Source organism: Amphibalanus amphitrite, unplaced genomic scaffold (assembly GCF_019059575.1).
Source record: "Amphibalanus amphitrite isolate SeventyFive unplaced genomic scaffold, NRLGWU_Aamphi_draft 000138F_arrow, whole genome shotgun sequence".
NCBI classification, from domain to species: domain Eukaryota; kingdom Metazoa; phylum Arthropoda; class Thecostraca; order Balanomorpha; family Balanidae; genus Amphibalanus; species Amphibalanus amphitrite.
This window is the reverse complement of record NW_024881633.1, coordinates 347575-369000: the sequence shown is the minus strand read 5'-3', so window position 1 is coordinate 369000 and position 21426 is coordinate 347575. Positions and strand designations below refer to the sequence as shown.

Genomic DNA, 21426 nt, shown 5'->3' with positions numbered 1-21426 from the left:
CTCTGTCTTCCTCAGCTGGCGGGTTGGTAACTGGAGCAAGTGCTGGGCCGACTGCGGTCAGGAGGGCGTCCAGACTCGGCCGGTGACCTGTCAGCAGAGGATCACCGCTCAGGTGAACGCCTCTGTGGCCGATGAGCTGTGTGAGGAGACCGGTGCGGAGAGGCCGGAGGAAGTGCGCCCCTGCGCCGCCGGACCCTGCGCGGCCTACCACGTCGGCGATTGGTCACCGGTGAGTACGGCAGTGCCCGGAGGGATTAGGAGGGACGTCGAGTCTAGACTTAGTCGTTTTATTTGTTATCGTGGCGACCATTACTGCTTTATTTACCGGTCACCATGAACAGCATAAATAAAATCTACGCTTGACTTGGTTAACCCAAGCAAACCCCATAAGCATCGCTGCCCCCATTCAACCACTTTACCCAGTTGACATCAGGCTCCATCTGACTCATCTGTCCCCCTCCTCCCCCCCCCCCCCCCGCTCGCTAGTGCGACGTTCTGTGCGGGGACGGTCAGCGGACTCGGCAGGTGGTGTGTCACCGTCAGACCAGTCTCACCACTGAGCTCCTGGCCGACAGCGAGTGTGAGGAGCCGCCACCCAATGCCACCAAACCCTGCAGCCGACGCCCCTGCGAGGGAGTCGACTGGGTCACCACGGAGTGGAGCGGGGTACGTCAGCTGGGGGAGGAGAGGAGAAGGGCTTGGGTGCTCAATGTCTTTAGAAGGATAAAGTTAACCAGTTCGAAAACATAAATCCGTCTGTAAGTCATAAAACTTATGCTCTCTGAGGCATCGGAGCCCGAATACTTAGTAGAAAGGCTTATCGTGCCGTTCTATGTTAGCCACTGATAAGATTTTGTTTTATTTCAGCTTAGGTCTTGTAGAATTGCGTTTATTTGGTCTCCATTATACACTCCCATCATAAGTAAACTTTTCTGACAGAAGTTTGAGCTTCTTTAATTCGCAGTGCTCGGGAGTGTGCGGCCTGACTGTTCAGACTCGCGGTGTCCACTGCGCCAACGACGAGGGACACCGGTTTGACGACACGTTCTGCCAGTCGTCCCGACGTCCGGCGTCCAACCAGAGCTGCAGCGGGGCGCCCAGCTGCGCGTTCCGCTGGTACGCCACCGAGTGGACGGAGGTGCGTACAGATCGAGCTTACATAGATTGCAGGTGAACCGTGAGAAGTGATGAGGAAACACTCCAGGACGATGTCGAGTTGTGGAGTGCTATTTTGGGTTAAAATTGACAAGCTCTTTTTGTTCGCATTTACTTAATACACCTTCCGCTGTTTTAGTGGCTGCTCATCTATGAAACAAGAACATATTCAGCGCTACATTGGGTAGTTTTCGATATTCATCACCTTATTTCCAATCGCTTTCCATGGATGAAGGAGAACCTTTCATCTTTCATCATGGTTCTTTCATCCATGGCTTCTCCCTGGCCCGTGTTCCCTCCAGTGCTCGGTCGACTGCGGGCCCGGGCTGCAGAGCCGCGATGTCTTCTGCGGCGCCCTGGACGAGCAGAAACGCGTCACTACTGTCGATGACTCTAACTGTGACCCAGCCAAGCGGTACGAGGCGACTCGCGCCTGCGAGGAAGCCACTCCGCCGCCGTGCCCGGCCACCTGGCACTCGTCACCATGGGGACCGGTGAGTGCTCATTAGCGGTCACTTAGAGTCAGTGAATTCCGATCGGCGGTCAGTGACTGTGACTATTTTGGACCGGTAAGTGCAGCGGTCTTTGCCGGTCGGCGGCCACTGAGTCGCAGTGCGGACCATGGGATCTGTGCCGATCGGCAGCCGTTTTCGCCTTGATATGAATCGGGTCTGTGAAAAGACCATAACGATAGCGTTATGTTACAGCATGAATAGATAGAAATATTCTATAATATGACTCTTAGTCACTTTAATTCTTTCCATAAAAGTACATAAAGTAAATAAACAATAACTATGCATGAAATTTGCTCAATAATAAGTCATCTGGCTTGACGCCCGGTTTAAAGCTTCGTTTGCTCCTCAGTGCTCGGCCTCGTGTGAGAAGGGCTCTCAGACGAGAAAGGTGTTCTGTTCGGACGGCACCGGTCGGGTGCCGCTGGACCGGTGTGACGGAAAGACAATCCCGTATACTCTGCGGGACTGCAACGACATCTCCTGTGCCGACGCAGGTCAGTGGCCACACATCAGCTTAGTTTGACCGAACCGTGCGTAGCATTTTGAGAATCTACATCATTTGCGATAGAAAATTGCGTTTACACTTTTCAGCGTTCAGATAGCACCTCCGTAGCACGCATTTTTCGTCAATTTTCGATAGATCGACATTGTGCTTGACATGCTGACGTGTGTTTTGGCAGAGCTTCTCAAGCAACTGGAGGTGGCCACGCAATCATACATTCCTGGCTCTGCTGAAGACGACTGCTTGGTGGACTATGATTATGTAAGAAACACATTGTAAACGAAACGTCGGAAAGTTGCTGCAAAATCACTGTAAAAAAGAAAAGTTACATCTTTTTAGCCTTATATCCGCTTTCTTTCAGTTTGCTTATTCAAATGCAGAACAATTTACTATTGCATGATGCAAATCATGACTAATTATACAAGTCTCCGATATGTAAGGGCTTGAGTAAAATTACATGATTAACATATAACTAGTCGCACTCGTGCTCTATTGTACAATGATCAGCATCTCAACAATCTAAGAACCTATTATTATTTGTTCTCCACAGGAGGAACCGGTGTGGGAAGGCAGTGGCAGCGGAGAAGGAGAACCCACAGAATACCGGCCACCTCAGGCATCCTTCGACGACCTGCTAGCACTCGCTTTCGACTCCATCACTGACGAGGAGGTCGGAGACGCCAGCGGCGCTGAGACGGAGACAGAGGAGACCTCAGGAGATGACCAGCTTCCTGCAGAGGGGTCTACAGAAGGCGGAGACGATGATAACTCTGGAGATGTCTCCGGCGAAGGAGAGATGTTGTCAGAGACGGAGGAACCCACCACAGAGCCGCCTGATCCAAACCGAGGAGACCAGGCGCCGACGCGGAGACGGAGAAGGCGGAGACAAGTGGGTATTGGAGACGATCTCACAGGAATGTCAGACCCCACCGACCTTCTGGACGCACTTGATAGTCTGGGAACAGGTGATTATGGAGAGTATGACCTTCCTGACGATTACTTCAGCAGTCTGGGAGATGGAGGTTTGGCAGGGTCTAGCTTGGAAGACAACGGTGCAATAGTAAGCAGTTCCGAAGACCCTGCATTAGTAGATGAGAAATCCACGAGTAAGCCAGAAGGAAGTTCTACAGTTGGAGACGTTGATGTGAGCAACACAACCTCAAAAGCTGCCAAGACTGAAAATTCAGCCGACGGAGTCAGTTCCACAGACGATTCGCGTTTAGAAAACACAATAACGGAAAGTTCGAACTTTGGAAACGAGACAGACAGTAACGCTCCGTCAGAAGATGCTGGGCCGGGAACTTCAACTTTGAGTGATGACGGACTCGGAATCGGAACATCTGAAAATGATACATTGGAGGATGCTAGTTCGTACGATGCTGATTCAGGGGTTAGCTCGGAAAATGCCACCACTGAAGCACAAGACTCGGCACTGGGAGAGACGGGTCTGAATGTCACCGTTCCCGATGAACTATCTCCGACAAACACAACAGCACCGTCGGACACGGGGACCCGACCTCCAGTCGGGACTGTGGACCCCACTCAGCCAGACTGGCTGGACGCCCTGAATGGTGGACTGGGCGCCGGGCGCCTGTATGACGATTATCCGGGAGGTGCAGACTTTGAGGGTAAGTGCAAAAACTTCGAATCAGAGAATGACCTCCCTCAACTTACAACTAGGGCTGGAAAACAGAACCACTAGAGAGACGTGGTCTAATTCACGAGCATTATCCATATTATGTATAGTTTAGAAGGATAAATATATGTAGTTCACTAAAATGGACAAGCAACTAGCCAGACGTAGCTAGAAATATGCATAACCTATAACTATGATGCATGACCAGCGCCTAAATCAACACGCTGCCCCTCCATCAGACCTGTTTCCGGAGACTGGGCTCTCGGACGGCTCGGGGGCCGGACCGGCGGCGGTCGGTCGCAGGAAGTGTCGTCAGCGCCCGGCGCGGCTGCTCTGCGGCCCCAGCACATTTGGCTGCTGTCCCGACGGGCTGACCGCCGCGGCCGGGCCGTTCCTCCAGGACTGTCCGCAGGTCGGTTATGGTTTGCTTTTTTATTTTATTCTATATATGCTTTAATTTTTGTTCCTTTTGCTCTTTTAATTAAGGACAATATGTTACGGATGGTTCATATCTTTCAGCTGTATGCATACTAAACGTATATATTTAGTTTGGTATTTACGATGGCCATTAAGTTATATAGATAGAGAGCTTGAGCGGAGCCACCAAGTCATTCTCTCCGCCGTCAGGTGGAGTCGTGCCAGCGGACGCGTTTCGGCTGCTGTCCAGACCGATTCACCCCGGCCGGTACCGAGGACCTCTCTGACTGCGAGCCGGCGCCGCGCTGCGGCCTCTCGCTGTTCGGCTGCTGTCCCGATAACTTCACCTCCAGGGAGGACGGCGAGGGCACCAACTGCCCACCGGCCGGGCCGAACTGCCTCGTCTCCAGGTCGGCAGCTAAACTAGGGAATGGCTGGGAGATAATTAATTAGCATATTTTACCTTATAATTAGCTAGTCAAACGTTTATTAAAACTTACCACAATGTAAATGCTAAACATATATACTACCATCAGAATGGCTCATTGACGTCGTCCCCCAGGTTCGGCTGTTGTTCTGACGGTGAGACTGAAGCCCAGGGACCGCTGGAAGAGGGCTGTCCGCGACTGCGACCCACTCCGCCGCCCTCACTGGACGCCGGCCAGGAGAATGTCACCGCCGTCAACTGCACTGAGACCGAGTAAGGAAAACTGACGTTGTTGTGTCCAGATGATAGGGAAATTCTTTAACTTCGTCTGTAGTGTTTCTCAGATCCCACTGGTGACTGGAGTTTAGCTTTGATACTCAATAACATCAGAATGCATGCTATATTGTGCCCCGATCCTTGCTGGTGTGAAATACACAGGGATCACATCATCTCGCTAGATAGGCTGCCCCGGACAAGACTGTCTGTGAGATATAAGACTGTGTGAGATACAAGTCGACTGCCTGTGTAGCCTGTAACGCACGACACGACTGCCTGAAAGCGAGACTGTACCGCAGAACACGACAGCCTGTGAGATAGACTGTACCGCACGACACGATTGCCTGTGGGCTAAACTGCACCGCAGGACTCGACTGCCAGGGGGATAGACTGTACCGCAAGACACGACAGCCTGTAATATAGGCTGCACCGCATGACACGACTGCCTGGTTGATAGACTGTACCGCAATACAAGGCGCCTGAGAGCTAGACTGTACCGCAATACACGACTGCCTGGGAGCTAGACTGTACCGCAGAACATGCGTTCCTGTATGACAGCTTGATGACAGCCTTCATCGCGACATTTAACCTCCGGAAGATTTGATGTGCTTTAGCTAAGTGCTCCTCTCTCTCTCTCTCTCTCTCTCTCTCTCTCTCTCTCTCTCTCTCTCTCTCTCTCTCTCTCTCTCTCTCTCTCTCTCTCTCTCTCTCTCTCTCTCTCTCTCTCTCTCTCTCTCTCTCTCTCTCTCTCTCTCTCTTTTTCTCTCCTCTCTCTCTACCTCCCTCCCTCTCTCTCTCTCTCTCTCTCTCTCTCTCTCTCCCTCCCTCCCTCCCGCCCCCAGACACGGCTGCTGCTCAGACGGTGTGTCGGTCGCCGAGGGTCCAGATGAGCTCGGGTGTCCACCCGCCTGCGCCGCCTCTACCTTCGGCTGCTGTGAGGGCACTGACCTGCCGGCGCACGGGCCCGACCAGCAGGGCTGCTGCATCAACGCCCAGTTTGGCTGCTGTCCGGACAATGTCAGCCCGGCCATTGGACCCAACCTGGACGGTGTGTATCTGCACGACATCCGCCTTCACGAAGCGTCCTGTGCTTTGATCTGCATGTCATTTTTTTTTAATTCGAGCATGGTTTACAGCTCCGCGAAAGAAATGCACTTATTATAGTCATACCTTTTATCGTTTTGAGTTTCATTATTCTGTTCATTTATAATATGCAGATGCGATATTTAACCCGCGCACCGACGGGGGTCTGCGCCAACTTCGTACCGACGGGGGGGGGCGGATGACCGCCCCCCTGAGATCTCGAGAACGAAGCAAGATAGCGACAAGCGGTAAACGGCATCGGATACGCACGGACAAGGTCTACGATTTTTACAAAGGTCATTTTCAGGTCAGGTCAATGATGACGTCACAGGGGTCAAAAAAGTCAAAATGGCGGTGCTAGATATGGGGAGAGTTTTTCTCGAATAACTTTCGAACTAGTCAAGATAGGAACAAACTAAGGGCACCATCGTGATCCTCTCGTCAATGCGCATCGAATGAAATATATGTTGACCTCGAAAGGTCAAGGTCAAAGGTTGACCTCAGGTCACGTGACCTCGAGGTCGTCATGTATATCATTCGATGCGTCTTGACGAGCTGAACACAATGAGACCATCCGCGCGGCTGTATCTTGTTCCTGTACGGAGTTATTGGCAAAAAACCGCTGGTGACCTTTGATGACTTCACATGATCTTACAGCTGCCCAACAGCAAAACAGACCTCAAGGTAGTGAAGGTTGATCGTATACGAAGTCATGTATGGTATATGGGGCCATTCCGACCCGTTTTAGTGGTAAAAACAGGGAGGTGATTTTTCCCCCATTGACTTATAATGGGGAGGTCGCGAAATTGACCTGACCTTAGGTCACCGATATCAAAATTCCGAGATAAACGAATTGTAGCTACTAATGATCTTATAACATCCTGCGACTTTCAAAGGCCTCCAACATCTACTGTAGCTCTGGCACGGTGACAAAGTTGCAAAAAAGTGACTTGAGGTTGGGTCATTCAAAGTGTCCTGGTGACCTGACCTTAAAAGTTAGGAGGTTCAAACTTGCACACCATGTGAAAAATTAATGAGAGAATAGTCGTACCAAATTTCGCGGCGCTACGCGCCGCGGTTTTCCCGCTATCCGCGAAAAACCTCAGGGGAGCGGATATCCACCCCCGTCGGTGCGCGTGTTAAAACGCATGTTTTCACTCACTATGACTTCAATAAATAGAACAGCAATTCCAGTAACTTCACGCATTGGGAAGGATGTGGCTGGGAGTGCCGAACACTTTATTTTTCCCGTCGCTCACCAGGCCAGCTTTGACCGACCAGCTTCATGAATTCCATCGAAGATGGATGTGGTGTGTGCCTGCAAGTACTGTTCCCTTCCCGCTGAAGATCGGCTTTGAGCAGTGTGTCTCCCCTCTGTGACAGGCTGCGGCTGCGAGTACTCTGTCTACGGCTGCTGTCCCGATGACGTCACGCTGGCCCGCGGGGCCGCGCTGGAGGGCTGCGGCTGTCAGTACACGGAACACGGCTGCTGCCCCGACCAGTACACGCCGGCAGCCGGAGCGGACAGCTTTGGCTGCGGCTGCCACACGTTCCCCTACGGCTGCTGTGAGGACGGCGTAACACCGGCACAGGGACCCAGTCAGGAAGGTAAGGCAAACTTGTGGGATCTTTTCTACGTAAAAAGGCAGATAAGATTCCAGATTCAATGCACTAGCGATAAATGTGAAGCTTGTTTCGTTGCCACAGATCGCCGGCCATAAGTGAATAGGTTAATAGTTTATTGCATACAAGGGTGTCAGTCGTATCTTACGCTCTTTTAGGAAATCATCTGCACGTATCATGCGCTCGGTAAGGCCATACAATCTACCGTTGACTTCCACTGGCCTGTAGGCTGCAGCTGCAACGACTACGTGTTCGGCTGCTGCGCCGACGGCCGGACGCGGGCCTCAGGAGCCAATCAGACCGGGTGCGGCTGTGAGACCAGCGAGCACGGCTGCTGTCCGGATGGTGTCATTGCCGCCGCCGGACCCGACTTCCAGGACTGCGAGGAGCGCCCCGTCCCACTCGGAGGTCAGTAATATGTAGACTGCACCGCACGGCACGGTGACTGGGAGATAGACTGTAACGCACGACACGGCCGCCTGGGAGATGGACTGTACTGCACTACTCGACTCCCTGCGAGGTAGACTGTATCGCACGACACGACTGCCTGGGAGATAGACTGTACCGCAGGACACGGCGCCTGTGAGATAGACTGTACCGCAGGACACGGCGCCTTTGAGATAGACTGTACCGCAGGACACGACTGCCTGAGAGATAGACTGTACCGCAGGACACGGCGCCTGTGAGATAGACTGTAACCGCAGGACACGACTGCCTGTGAGATAGACTGTACAGCAGGACACGACTGTTTGTGAGATAGACTGTACCGCAGGGCACGACGCCTGTGAGATAGACTGTACCGCAGGACTGTGCCATTCGGTGGCTGCCCATGGCGGAGGAGACCATTTCACTCAAAATTTCAGTAAACTGCATGCTTCCTCAGTCGGACGGAGATTGGGTCGAATTCACCACACGCCTCATTGAAATTTCAATGTCTTCGTCACAGTTCCCACTCCATTCTGCCGCCTCGATTTCTGTCACAGCCCTTTCACGGAATCCCTCCAGAGATGTGCAGTCTGCCGAAGCAGCGAGGGCCTTGTCGCAACTTCACCGTGCACTGGTTCTTTGATATGGAGTACGGCGGCTGCTCCCGCTTCTGGTACGGCGGCTGCGACGGCAACATCAACAGCTTCGACACAGAGGAGGACTGCAAGGCGACCTGTGTTCAGCCCCAGGGCAGGAGTGAGTGATGTGACAGCGGCTGGTGCTGGGAGATGCCGACTATCAAAAACATTGCATATGATCGTCATTGGATAACCTTTTTTATTTTAGTGAAGTGAATATAAGTGCAACGTTCCGTCATATACGAATATACGAAAGTGACGTTCCCTCAACTCTCCTATCGATACGATGTTCAGTTTACATTCCGAATCTGTTACCACAGAGGCCTGCGAGCTACCAGTCGTTCGTGGCCCGTGTGAGGGTGACTACCCCTCGTGGGTGTACCGGACCGAGTCAGAACGCTGTGAGCCCCTCTCCTACGGCGGCTGTCTAGGAAACAACAACAGATTCGAGAGCCTTCAGCAGTGCCAGGAGCGCTGCGTCGAACCGGATATTCTCGGTAGGTTTGAGCGTGGACGCGCTGAGGTTTGTATTGACAACAAATGTGATGAACAAAAGTGTTTTTTTTTTTGCTAGTGTTGATATGCTAGAATTTTACATTGAATCAATGTGTTTTATGCAATAGGCCATTAATATTGAGGACAAGTGTGCAATTTCATCTAGAATGGTTTATTTGCGCTAATATCAATTTAACTCGTGTCGCCTATAAATACCCCCGCTATTTCCGCAAACTCATATAATCTGGAATTGAAAAGTGAGCACTGTAAAATTTATAAGAGAATCCTGTACTGGGCCTCGCATCGCATCACTCATCAGTGAATTGTGCAGACCCCGAGTGACCTGTGACCGCGTCCCTGCAGACCCGTGTCGCCAGGAAGTGAAGCCAGGACCCTGCCGTGGCTCCTTCCCACGATGGGCATTCGACGCAGCCAGTGCTACCTGCATTCAGTTCAGCTATGGCGGCTGCCAGACGAATCTGAACAACTTCATGACTGAACAGGAGTGTCTGCACCGCTGTACCAGACCGGGAGGCAAAGGTAAGTCACCGATGTATCGACGAGACATTCTGGTGCGTCTCTTAGAGAAGAGATCGCTATTGTCAGGGAGGGCATTTCAAAATTTGATGATATGCTGCTGTCAGAGGCTTCACTCATTTCAACAAGTGCTGATTTACTGTCGAAATGACCTTTTTTGTCGCAGCTTGTACAAAAATAAAATGAAAAACAATATCCTCAAAACCTTTTAAGCTTAACAGAATAAAAAACAAATCGCAGTGATGTACCGCCGACGTAACAATACGAGCTAATCCACCCGGTCCGATATCAATCACAGGTGTCTGCTCTCTGCCGCGTGTGGAGGGCTCCTGCGAGGACCTGCTGCCGCGCTGGTACTTCGACTACGGCTCCAGCCGGTGTTCTCCGTTCTACTACACTGGCTGTGATGGCAACGTCAACAACTTTGTCACGGAGTCCGAGTGCCAGGCCGCCTGTCCCGAGCAACTGTACGGTAAGTGAGCGCAGCAAGAATGCATTTGGGCCTGCTTGTTGAAAGGATTAACAAAATATATGATTTAAAACACAATGAATATACATTATGGTTGAGTCATTTATTTGCTGATTACGTCACCTCTACTGTTTTCTTTTTTCCTTGCAGCGGCCGAGGCGTGTGCAGACGAACTGGACGTGGGCCCGTGCACCAACTTCACCACCCAGTTCTGGTACAGCACCGCCGAGCGGCAGTGTCAGCCCTTCCAGTACGGCGGCTGCGGCGGCAACCGGAACCGCTTCGGCAGTCTGGCCGAGTGTCAGCAACGCTGCGAGGCGAGCAGCGACCGAGTGGACGCCGTCGCCTTCCAGACAGGTCAGACTGGGACGAGTGGTCACATTCCCAGTAGATCTTCTGGGCCGAATGGTCACTATTCAGACAGGCCAGAGTGTCAGACTGCAGGGTCGAATATCGCTATTCAGAAGGTCAGACTGTCTCTGGTCCGAACGGTCACAGTGTTTCTCAGTCCAATGCAGCTCGTGAACATCCGTGCCGATGTTTTATGTTATTCACTCTCCTCTGTACAAGGCCAACTTCTTACCCATCAAACTATTTGGTCGCCTTGTTGAACGTTTCAGAATGGTGTGAGCTTGAGGCCGACGCCGGTACCTGTAACGGAACTGAGGAGCGATGGTACTACGACACTACTACGGGCCGCTGTGCACAGATGGTCTACTCCGGATGCGGCGGCAACGGCAACCTCTTCACCAGCCAGCAGCAGTGCGAGAGACAGTGCGGCGCCACACAGGGTCAGAGTAGGGCGGCGACTTACTTTGACTTCTTCACAAAGCTACATTACTTCTTTACAATATTTCATCCTGAACATCATAAGCATGCTTGCCGACGTCTCGTGTGTTTATTCTTATTGATTCTGTTCAAATTCTTTGAATGAACGAATTTCTTCTGAGTTCTGACTTTCTTGCCCTCAGACGTGTGCTCTCTGCCGCGGGTGGTTGGCCCCTGCTCTGGCTCCCTCGTGCAGTTCTACTACGACTCCCGGCTCCGGCGCTGCCTCGAGTTCGACTACAGCGGTTGCCAGGGCAACGCTAACCGGTTCAACACGCTGGCGGCGTGCGAGGCGCGCTGTGGGGCCGACTCAGAGGTCACCGGGTCACCGCCGACCACCGTCGCCCCGGTCACAGGTGAGGGACACAGTGAGGTCGTGAGGGTTCACTAAGGGGTCATGCAGAGGTCATGGGGAGGTTATACAAATGGTTCATAGACTTGAAACAGGCTATGTGCAAGTCAAAGACAGGTCACGAAGAGTGCATGAAGAGGTCACAGAGAGGTCATAGGACTTACCAATCGGTTTTGTTCAAGGATGGGTCAATGAGAGGTCAAGGAGAGGTCAAGGAGAGGCTACGATGACGGAGACCACAAGAACGCCTTACTGTAAAAGGTGGTGCTTGACAATGAGAGGGGGAGGGGGGGGGGCATTAGCACTGCTGAGAATACTTGGCAAATCAGGTTTACAGATCAGGTGTTAGTTGGTGGATTGGATTTCGGCTCAGATAACCAATGACTAATCTATCTTTCTTTAGACTGGCGTCATGGTCAACCGGTGTGCATTGTTCGCAACAGTGATATTTCAACGGATTTATCAGGCGTGGAGAAAGTAACCCGACCCGTCGCGATCTTAGCTTCCCTTTTAAGGAGAAGGTGATTGATACGTTCTCTGAACTTTTGAATATTCCTTCTTTCGAAAGACTTTACATCTGGACAATGGGCGCCATTTTGCTTTTGCCATTTGGTAATTTAAATGAACAAGTTAAGCCAGACAATAATATTGTATTTCCAATGCCTCATTTTCCATAAAAGTCTAGTCAAGCTTGCCCATAAGGTTACGTTGCAAGATGCTACAATTCGAAATAACCGCGCCTTTCCCTGTGTTCCCAGATGACCCCGGCGACCCCAGTGACGCCGTGTGTCAGCTGCTGCACGACCCGGGCCCATGTCGAGAGCCGACCCGGGCCTGGTTCTACCGTGCCTCGGAGGGCCGGTGTCGGCAGTTCACATACGGAGGGTGTGGAGGAAATGATAACAAGTTTGTCAGCGAGGAGCAGTGCCGACGCCGCTGCGGCGATTACAAGGGACATGGTGAGAAGGGGAGAGGAGGTAGTCGCGGAAGAGAGAGAGAGAGAGAGAGAGAGAGAGAGAGAGAGAGAGAGAGAGAGAGAGAGAGAGAGAGAGAGAGAGAGAGAGAGAGAGAGAGAGAGAGAGAGAGAGAGAGGGCGAAAAGCGAAGAGGATAGAAAGAATGGTGGGTGAGAGGATAAAACAAAAGAAGCGATGGGAACATAGAGGACGTATGACATCAACTGTGCAGAGGATGATGTGGGCACATGTCACTAAAGTGACAGGTTTATATCAAACTCAATTGATAATGCTCCCTTCAAGTGGACAGTAGCGCCACCAGACAACTGCCACTGAAGTCTGACCAATGCCGTCTGCTGAGTTAGACCCGCATTCCACTGGACCCGATGTCATCCAATAAAACCGATTATCGCCGAGATACAGACAATGATGCTGGCAATAACAAACTGCGCTTTGGAATCTCAATGTCAGGCCAAGCTCGATGCAATATCATACACATTGTCATGTCGCGGTGAATATCTCTTCGCGGTAGAATGTCGCGGTAGAATGTCTCTTGAGTCACCGCCGGTGACTCAAGAGACATTCTACAGACAGCATTACCATGGAATTGACTGATTTTCTAGTAACTTAACTTTTCGCATAACTGAATCGTGGATATCTACGAGTGGATATCTAAGGTCACTCATTGATTTTAACTGCTCATCTGCTCACCATTAGGCAGTAGCCCATTACTCGCTTACATCTATCTCTATCAAGCATCAGACACTGTCCGCTGTTGCCTATTACCCACCCGTCTCTGTTGCCGGGCACACCCGTTCAGTGTTCACTGCTGTCTGTAACCCACCTTCTCTGTTGCCGAGTAGACGCATGCAGTGTCCTCTGCTGTCTGTAATTTTAATCACCCGCCTCCTCTGTTGCCGGGCAGACGCGTGCTCGCTGCAGCCGTCGGCAGGAGAGTGCACTAGCAGTCAGATCCGCTGGCACTACCACCGTCCGTCGGCCACCTGTGTACCGTTCAGCTACACGGGATGCGGAGGAAACGCCAATCGGTGGGTACTGGGTAGGTGTGGAACTGTAACACTGCAGGGATACATCGGCTGCGAACTAAACCCAAACCTCTGGGTAACGGTAAAACTATAAGCCATCCACTCATCCATTCGGACACAATTTCTATGAAAAAGCTAGTGAAACTGATGCACCGGCTGCCGATGTCACAAAAATCGGTGGGTTATGACAATATCATTTCTAACGGCGCTGCTGAGGAATATAAGAGGAAACGCTAACCGGTGGGTGACTGAGCTTCTATGAAGTTTGACCGAAGCAGCTGTACCGGACGAGTCTTTGCTATAGTTGCAATATCGTCATATTGTCCTTATCGAAATTATTCCGTCTCGGTGAGCTCAGAAAAATTAGAACGAACGTCCAGAACCGTATGCCCATTCTATGTAATTACAATACCGTATCGGTATTGTATCGACTGACCGTATCGTCTGCATCTATTCTCGTGTGCAGCTTTAGCAGCCAGGAGGAGTGCCGCGCCATCTGTGTGGGAGGCTCGGAGCTGCCGGTACCGGACAGTACCGCCACCGAGAGGCCCGGTGAGTCCTCAGGCATTCACACACAAGACACAGACGTGTGGTTGGACCAAAAAACGAAGGCTGAACAATTGCTAGCTAGATAAGCGCGATGAGCCTCAGCGACAGATGCTTGCAGTGTATTAATGAGACCTGCAGATAAATTATGCATATTCTCGGCTGGATCTATGGAGTCTTATCTTGTTCACCAGCCTCGAAGCAGCAAACAGTAGTATCATACAGGACGTCTTTCTTTACTAGTGGTATCCGTTTCCAGCCGAGCCGGACACGGCTTTGGCCACGTCACCAGCTCCCCCACCGGCTGAGATGGACCCTGCCGACTGCACCGAGGCCAGGACCCACTGCAGCCAGCTGGCGGTGAGAACCGAGGCGGCAGTTGCCAGCTGTTTTCGTGCCGGGAATGGGTGCACTGTCGGTGAACTAAGCAAATTATTTCCTTACGACAGACACATGGGCTTCAAACTCCTTGAACAGGCCTACCTGCTGATCCGTCTAAATGCACCTGTATCTATCTGTGACCCACAGTGTCCATTCGGAGTGGAGCGGGTGCTGGACAAGAACCTGTGCGAGCGGTGCTCGTGCTACCTGCCCTGTAGCCTGGTGACCTGCGGCTCGGCGGAACGGTGTGTCATCACCCAGAGCAGGGACCAGGATGACGGCCTGGTCATAATGGCTGCCTGCAGACCCAGTGAGTAGCACACTTCAGGAAAGGGTGATGTGGACGTACGTACATATCATTGAGTGATGAAACGCTATTTTATGCGTACGACGTAGCCACTTATTTTGTGTATTGCGGTGCAGCCTAACTTTATATCACTAATCTTCGCTGCCATTCGTGTTTTCCTAGCGAACAAGACGGGCAGTTGTGCCGAGCCGGAGGAGGCCACAGAGTGCACAGAGCCGCGGCTACGGGGGTGCTCGGACGACGCCGACTGCCGCAACAACCTCAAGGTAGGCAAGGCCGATGCTCGTCTATCTTCAACTTCTTTGAACGACGTTCTATCTCCCTCTCTCTCTCTCTCTCTCTCTCTCTCTCTCTCTCTCTCTCTCTCTCTCTCTCTCTCTTTCTCTCTCTGTTTCTCTCTTCCTCTCTCTTTCCTTTTTGGCATCGATTGACTTAGATTTATTCACCTTACTTACCTACATCCCCATCCAGTTACTAGGTATGCCTGAACCGAGCCCGTTCTCACGCCAATCATTGTCGGCACGTGTTTTCAGTGTTGCAGTGACGGCTGCACGGAGCGCTGTTTGCCGCCCGAGGGTCAGGAGGAGACTACAGTCACCGAGGGAGCCCCAAGAGCCCGAACTCCGTCCACAGACACGGTGGGTTCTGTAAACGCTTCCAAATCTATATTATGATTTATACCTATAAAGTTTGAGAGACAATGAGTGGTCGGATGAATGGTGCTTGGTCAGACGGTAAACGGTTGTGATTTTAAATACAATCCATATGGATAATTCATGTCACAGACTTCTCTAGAGAAGATTTAGAAAAGTCTATGGTTATGTGTATAGGGATGCAGAGATGCAGGCTTACATCGCGTTCCTCTGACTGCAGCCACCTACCGAGCAGCCGACCTCCCCCGCTGTGACGCCCGCGACCACTTCGGCTCCCAGTGAGGAGGATAAGACACAGGAGACGACACCAGCAGTGCCAGGTCAGAATCCTATCTCACTCGCACGTAGATTGTATGGCTAGTGGCTGCATAATGCATCAGAAAGATCAAATAAAAGTTGACACTTACGAGTTACCTGATATAAAGGAGCCTCACCTCGATGTACATTTTGGAAAGATAGCTCACCGAGCGAGTTTATCTAGTGCGGCGGTCGGTGTGCTTCTGAGAATTTCATGATGGCTTCGGTATCCGACGAACTTTAATTCCAGATGAAGGCCTGAAGCTATAACTGTACCGTAAGGCATTAGTTCTCAATCTTGTACAGAGATAGCACTAGTCTCAAACGCCTGAAGCTATACTGTACCGCAGGGCATTAGTTTTCATTCTTGTACGGAGATGGCGCTAGTTTCAAACGCCTGATGTTATACTGTACCGCAAGGCACTAGTTTCCAATCTTGTTCAGAGATGGCGCTACTTTTAGACGCCTGAATCTATACTGTACCGCAAGGCATTAACTACTCGTAGTTTTCAATCTTGTACAGAGATGGCGCTAGTTTCAAACGCCTGAAGCTATGCTGTGCCGCAAAACTTTAGTTCTCACTCTCATACATAGATGACGCCACTTTCAAACGCCTGAATCTTTACTATACCGCATTGCATCTACCTTCATTTCTTCATTTCCAGACCCTCGGGCCCGTATCGTGGACGCCTCCTCTACCGTAGACGCTGCGGAGGGCTCCCTGGCTGTGCTCCGGTGTGTTGTTGAGGGAGACCCAGAGCCCATCGTCACCTGGAGCCGCGGATCAGAGAAGGTGGGCGCAATTCACATACTTGCCAAGGGCACTGCCGATGCTAGGTATGCAGAACAGACGTCATGTAGTGACTTAGTGACCAATTATTTTTGCAGTGAGTAGGTCATCTCTATGGCGCCAGATCTGACCCAGCTCGAGTTGGGATCGTTCGGATGTTATCTGAATTAAATGGACCCAACCCGACCAACCGCATGGTCATAATGATAAATTTCGAATAATGTTTCACCAATAGCTCAGATGTGTTTTCATTCCCTACCTGCTGTTCCTGCCTGTCGACCTCAGGTGGACACCAAAGGCGACCGGTACCGGCTGGAGGGCCACTCGCTGCAGATAGTCGGGGTCCGACCCGAGGACAGTGGCGAGTACACCTGTACGGCCGACAACTACCGCGCCGAACCCGACCGACGCACCATGACACTCAACGTCACAGGTAAATAAATGTAGTATATAATGGTCTCCTATCACCCAGACTCAGAGTCAGCTCAGTGATCTCACCTGAGCCCTCACTGCCAACCGCCCAGACCCGAAGCCGGCCCCTGCTCGAGTTGAAGATCTATGACCTAACCGAACCTGACCCTCCCCCTCAAACCAGGAACTAGCGCCAGCGACCTGACTTTTCTCTGTACCCGGAGACGTTGTAGGTACGTACGCTCAGTCAGTGACCCGACCCGACCTCTACCCAGACCTGTAGCTGGCGCCTGTGACCTGATCCGACCTCTCGCTCTGCGCAGGTCCGGCACCGGTGACCTGACCTCCCCCTCCCCCAGACCCGGAGCCGGCGCCGGCTCAGGTGGTGCGGCCGGCCGCGGAGGAGCTCCCAGTGGCCGACCTGGGCGGACCGGCGCTGATCCGGTGTCACGCCTACGGCTGGCCGCCGCCGGTGGTCACCTGGTGGCGCGAGCGCCGCCTCCTGCCGCGCTCCTCTGGCCAGTACCTGCAGCAGCGGCACGGACGGCTGCGCGTGGCCGTGGTGCGGCTCGGTGACCTGGGCGGCTACACGTGCCAGGCGTATAACGGCCGCGGCCGGCCCGCCAGCTGGACGGCCGTGCTGCGCGCCTACGGACCCGTCGAGGCGCCGCCGCCGGCGCTGTGGCCGTTCCTCAGGTTCATCGTCAACGTCGCTCCGACGGAGGGCCCGCAGACGGAGAGGGAGCCGGAGGGACAGAGTGGGGAGGGCGCGGACAAGGTGCCGGAGTCGGCCGAGAGCCCGTTTCCGGCCCGCCGGCCCGGTCAGACGCCCTACAGTCCCGAGTACGCCCGGCCGCCGGGATCAGGTGAGGTCTCTACCAGATAACTTTATCACTCCGACTCATTTTCGGATGATAGATATTGCCGCCCGCTTGTACCATCTCAATATTTCGGGACAGATGTAACAGAAAAGGACTCGTAGATAACTGACATATTGTGGATGTCGAGGAGCTCCCGATGCCGAGGAGCTCCGATTAGGCATCGGCACGGGCCCGTTCTGTCGCCGCATAATCCGTACTCGGTACGGGTCAGACTGAGTTTTGGCACCCGTGTTTCCTCCGTGTTTCCTCCCGTGTTTCCTCCGCAGTATCCGTACGGGTCAGTATCCGCCTGCCGGATCCGACGGTGCCCGTGGGCGGCGAGCTGCGGATCCCGTGCCGCGCCTCTGGCCGTCCGAAGCCCACAGTCACCTGGTATAAGGACCGAGAGCCGATTCGGCCCAGCGAGAGACGCATCATCAAGGGTCAGTAGTACCACACTACTAACTACACAATACCACCGAGGGGCATTTGCAAGGGTGAGGTCTAGATGGCTGAATCATGTAAAAGTTCTCAACCGCCACACGTAGGTACTGCTAATCTATTGCTAACACTTCAACGCCTCTTTCACTTATCTCAATATAAACGGCGTCTTATAGCCTTATAAAGTCTGCGGATATTGGTCACAACATCCGTAACACCCGTGGTTCCAGGCCTGCACCGATATGCCAGCACCCTCCTCGATCAGGCTTGTGTGTTTTGTGACCCAGCCCTAATCCCTCATTCGCCCTGGTCTTATCCTCAAATGACGTCCTGATTTTCCACAGGCTCTGAGCTGATTGTGCATCGCGCGCAGCCGTCTGACGCCGGTACCTACCGCTGTAGGGCTTCCAACGCGTACAGCACTGCCGAGAGCACCGTCACAGTGGCGGTCAAAGGTAAGTGGAATCGACGGAAGGCGCTGTGAGGTCAGCAATATATGGTGTGATGGTGACTGGCGGTTTGGAAACGTCTGTTATTGACATTACTTGCCACCTGCAGCACTGAGCACTGAGCAGCCTCATCAGTCCCTGTCTGTCAGTGAGTGTCCGTCCATGTGTCTGTCTCTTCATCAAACTTTCCTTCTTTCCCCCCCCCCCTCTCTCTCTCTCTCTCTCTCTCTCTCTCCCTCCCCCAATTTCTGAAGCCTCTTCGCTGCTCTCAGGTGTATACGTCGACCCGAGCTGCACGGATAACCCGTTCTTCGCCAACTGTCCGCTAATCGTGGCTGCACGCTACTGCTCCAACCAGTACTACGCCAGGTTCTGCTGCCGCTCGTGTACGCTGGACGGCCAGCTGGAGCCAGGCGGTGATCACCTCAGGAATACCGGTAAGCAGCTCGATGAACTGGTCTGGAGAAGAGGTTAAATCGATTTTTCTTCATGCTCGTGTCTCGCTTTCAAGTGGTGGGCTTTACAAACAACGAACGAAGCTATCGAGCTTCGTAAAAAGTTCAACAAGCTCTCCTGAACAAGCTCTACGAGGTTCTCACGAATGAACACTCACAGCCTCGATGATCTGATAATAGCCTAGTCTATATTTCGATAAGTTGTCCTTCCTATGACTGTTGATCTTGCCCTCTTTCAGAGTACTTCAAGGGCGGTCAGTCTGGTGCACAGAACAAGGTGCTGGCTCCGGGACCGGTGACGGTTGCGGGCCGACGCCGGCTGCCGCGCCGCCGTCGTCTCAGGAAACTCCGGGTCCGGTTCGGATCCCGACGGAGGCCGCGTCCTAGGCCCATTCCGAGACCCAGGACGCAGCCCATCGAGCCCTAAGGATGCCCCAAGGTTATTCGGTTCAAAGGTGAACATACAGTAAATGATGTGGAGACCCAGATGACTTCAGAAGTCAGACGAGACATTCGAGCGAGCGCGGAAGGCGATCGCCAAGTGTTAGCGACCATGCGACAGCCCAGGGGCGGTCTCGATCCGCGCTAGCTGCATTCCTGCGCGTTGATTGTACAACTAACCCAGTCGGCGGGGCTCATATAATTCTATCGCCGATGCTCACCAAACGCGCACTCCGCTCGAAACGGAGTGGGGGTCTTCGCAGTGCTTTAGAACCCGGTGCCCAAAACTGTCGAGTTGCAGTGATTCGCTCGTCTGAGCTAGCCACTGCCAATGGTCACCGTCGGGTCATATCCGCCTGAAAACGCGTCTATAATGCTTTGGAACCAGCATCTGCCCGGGACGGCGGATTGAAGAGTGTGCGGACGGGGCGGATATCTCCGATTCTCCCGTCTTCTGATAACTTAGCGAGTTCGATCACCATTATATTAGCAACCGGAGTATGTTGTAAGAAAGTGGTGCTTGTCTTGGGCGAGCAGTCCTCTGAAGACCGTAATGTTGCAAGATGCTTTTCGAAGTATTGCCTCTTGCATTGAGTACCTATTGTGCTAACCAAAGTGCCTGATACAAAAATGACTATGCGTCATCAATTATATTAACAGCAGACGTTTGCATTGGGTTAATTTGTACATACCATATGCACATTGCGACAGAGCAGCATGAATCGTCGTTTGCCGTTATGATTGACTCATTCGTGTTGCACTGCAAAGCAAGGCGCTGATACGGGTAAAATGCACCCGCTTATCACTGCCGAATTCAATTATTCGATGCTGAAATAAAACAAAATCGCAGTATACCACTGATATATAGTTTCAATGTTACCACGACCAGTCTCGTGTATCCTAAAAAGTCGTAGGTCAGAAAGAATCTTCAAAATATGCCCCTTTGGGCAGCGTAGGTCACTCTAAGTAAGTATAACTTGGCTGACAATCACCTTGAGCATGGTACTGCTAACCTGCCAATAAACAAGCTAGGTCCCAGTATAAATAAACTCCCTTACTCCTAACCGGTCCAAAGCACCCCTCTCATCACAGTCATAACCTTCATCGCATACCATCTGTCTTATAGACTATGACCATTAATAACTACCTGAGCGACTGTCTCGCTCGCTGTCTCGCTCCCTGACAGGCCGTAGGTAGGGCACTTTGTGTTTATACCACTCTGGTAGTAGCGTCCCTAGTAAGATGTGAGTAAATATGCCCGTCAGTCCCCAGACGCGGTGGGGTCCGTTCAGGAACACCGGTAGCGAGTATCCTGCATCCCTTCGCCGCCACTGAGTATGTCCCGCATTCTGCGGTTTACACAGGTGTTCTAACGACAGAAAGAACACATCCTCCACCTCGTCAGGCTGCGGGCGTAGATCTTCCATTCGCACCTCTCCCACATCCGCTACGTACGCGGCCACCGGCTTCCCTCCGAACCGAGACAGCAGCGAGGGCAGCACTCCCCAGAGTTGGTCCCGCTCCACGTGCAGACCGATCTCCTCCTCGGTCTCCCGGAGGGCGGTCGCCAGAGTGTCGGCATCCTGCCGGTCTCGGTTACCACCTGGGAAGGCCACCTCCCCAGCGTGTTTGTTGAGCGCAGAGGAGCGGAGTGTGTAGAGCAGTCCCGGCCGACCGTCGACGCGGCACAGAGGAGCGAGCACAGCCGCACCCGGCTCACCGTCGGTGGTCCGCACGGGCAGGCGCACTTTTGACAGACGTGAGACGAACGCTTCGCGACGCTCCGGCGTCAGCACTGCGTCGGTCAGCGCCGGTGGGGGGACGGGACTGGCGACTGTCAAAGGACGGCACGGCGCCGCCAGTCGAGCGGCAGACCGGAGCAGCATCGCACTGATCAGCGAGCCCAGACGGGGACTTCCGCCGAGTCGAGGATTTTGGGGAAGTCAGAACTCTTCAGACGATGGATGCCACTCTCGATGGCTGTAGCGACCCCAGTCAGCTTGAGCAGTGCCTCC

At 52.7% G+C, this 21426-nt stretch overlaps 2 protein-coding genes across 2 annotated transcripts in view; one reads left to right on the top strand and one right to left on the bottom strand.

Moving 5' to 3' along the window:
• The window catches only part of LOC122382366 (papilin-like), a 27369-nt gene extending 7029 nt beyond the window's left edge, over positions 1 to 20340 (top strand). The window contains exons 12-46 of the mRNA XM_043367595.1: positions 16 to 229; positions 487 to 666; positions 965 to 1138; positions 1458 to 1649; positions 2020 to 2164; positions 2351 to 2433; positions 2723 to 3800; positions 4048 to 4220; positions 4436 to 4635; positions 4788 to 4925; positions 5771 to 5976; positions 7395 to 7619; positions 7863 to 8042; positions 8640 to 8816; positions 9019 to 9195; positions 9557 to 9733; positions 10029 to 10202; positions 10350 to 10556; positions 10820 to 10990; positions 11171 to 11383; positions 12138 to 12338; positions 13260 to 13383; positions 13847 to 13932; positions 14186 to 14286; positions 14455 to 14617; positions 14777 to 14880; positions 15148 to 15252; positions 15488 to 15587; positions 16230 to 16357; positions 16640 to 16787; positions 17125 to 17631; positions 17913 to 18068; positions 18411 to 18521; positions 18788 to 18952; positions 19210 to 20340. Of these exons, the coding sequence (XP_043223530.1) occupies positions 16 to 229; positions 487 to 666; positions 965 to 1138; positions 1458 to 1649; positions 2020 to 2164; positions 2351 to 2433; positions 2723 to 3800; positions 4048 to 4220; positions 4436 to 4635; positions 4788 to 4925; positions 5771 to 5976; positions 7395 to 7619; positions 7863 to 8042; positions 8640 to 8816; positions 9019 to 9195; positions 9557 to 9733; positions 10029 to 10202; positions 10350 to 10556; positions 10820 to 10990; positions 11171 to 11383; positions 12138 to 12338; positions 13260 to 13383; positions 13847 to 13932; positions 14186 to 14286; positions 14455 to 14617; positions 14777 to 14880; positions 15148 to 15252; positions 15488 to 15587; positions 16230 to 16357; positions 16640 to 16787; positions 17125 to 17631; positions 17913 to 18068; positions 18411 to 18521; positions 18788 to 18952; positions 19210 to 19397 (6871 nt within the window). The 3' untranslated portion in view covers positions 19398 to 20340. The remainder of the gene's footprint in view (positions 1 to 15; positions 230 to 486; positions 667 to 964; positions 1139 to 1457; positions 1650 to 2019; positions 2165 to 2350; positions 2434 to 2722; positions 3801 to 4047; positions 4221 to 4435; positions 4636 to 4787; positions 4926 to 5770; positions 5977 to 7394; positions 7620 to 7862; positions 8043 to 8639; positions 8817 to 9018; positions 9196 to 9556; positions 9734 to 10028; positions 10203 to 10349; positions 10557 to 10819; positions 10991 to 11170; positions 11384 to 12137; positions 12339 to 13259; positions 13384 to 13846; positions 13933 to 14185; positions 14287 to 14454; positions 14618 to 14776; positions 14881 to 15147; positions 15253 to 15487; positions 15588 to 16229; positions 16358 to 16639; positions 16788 to 17124; positions 17632 to 17912; positions 18069 to 18410; positions 18522 to 18787; positions 18953 to 19209) is intronic.
• On the bottom strand, positions 20245 to 21426 carry LOC122382367 (nucleoside diphosphate-linked moiety X motif 8-like). The gene has a single exon (XM_043367596.1). It carries the CDS (start codon positions 21295 to 21297, stop codon positions 20548 to 20550), a length of 750 nt encoding a protein of 249 aa, XP_043223531.1. The 5' UTR covers positions 21298 to 21426; the 3' UTR covers positions 20245 to 20547.

Bases quoted from the DNA above. Each gene is read 5' to 3' on its own strand.
- LOC122382367 (XM_043367596.1), bottom strand. From the start codon at position 21,297: ATGCTGCTCCGGTCTGCCGCTCGACTGGCGGCGCCGTGCCGTCCTTTG.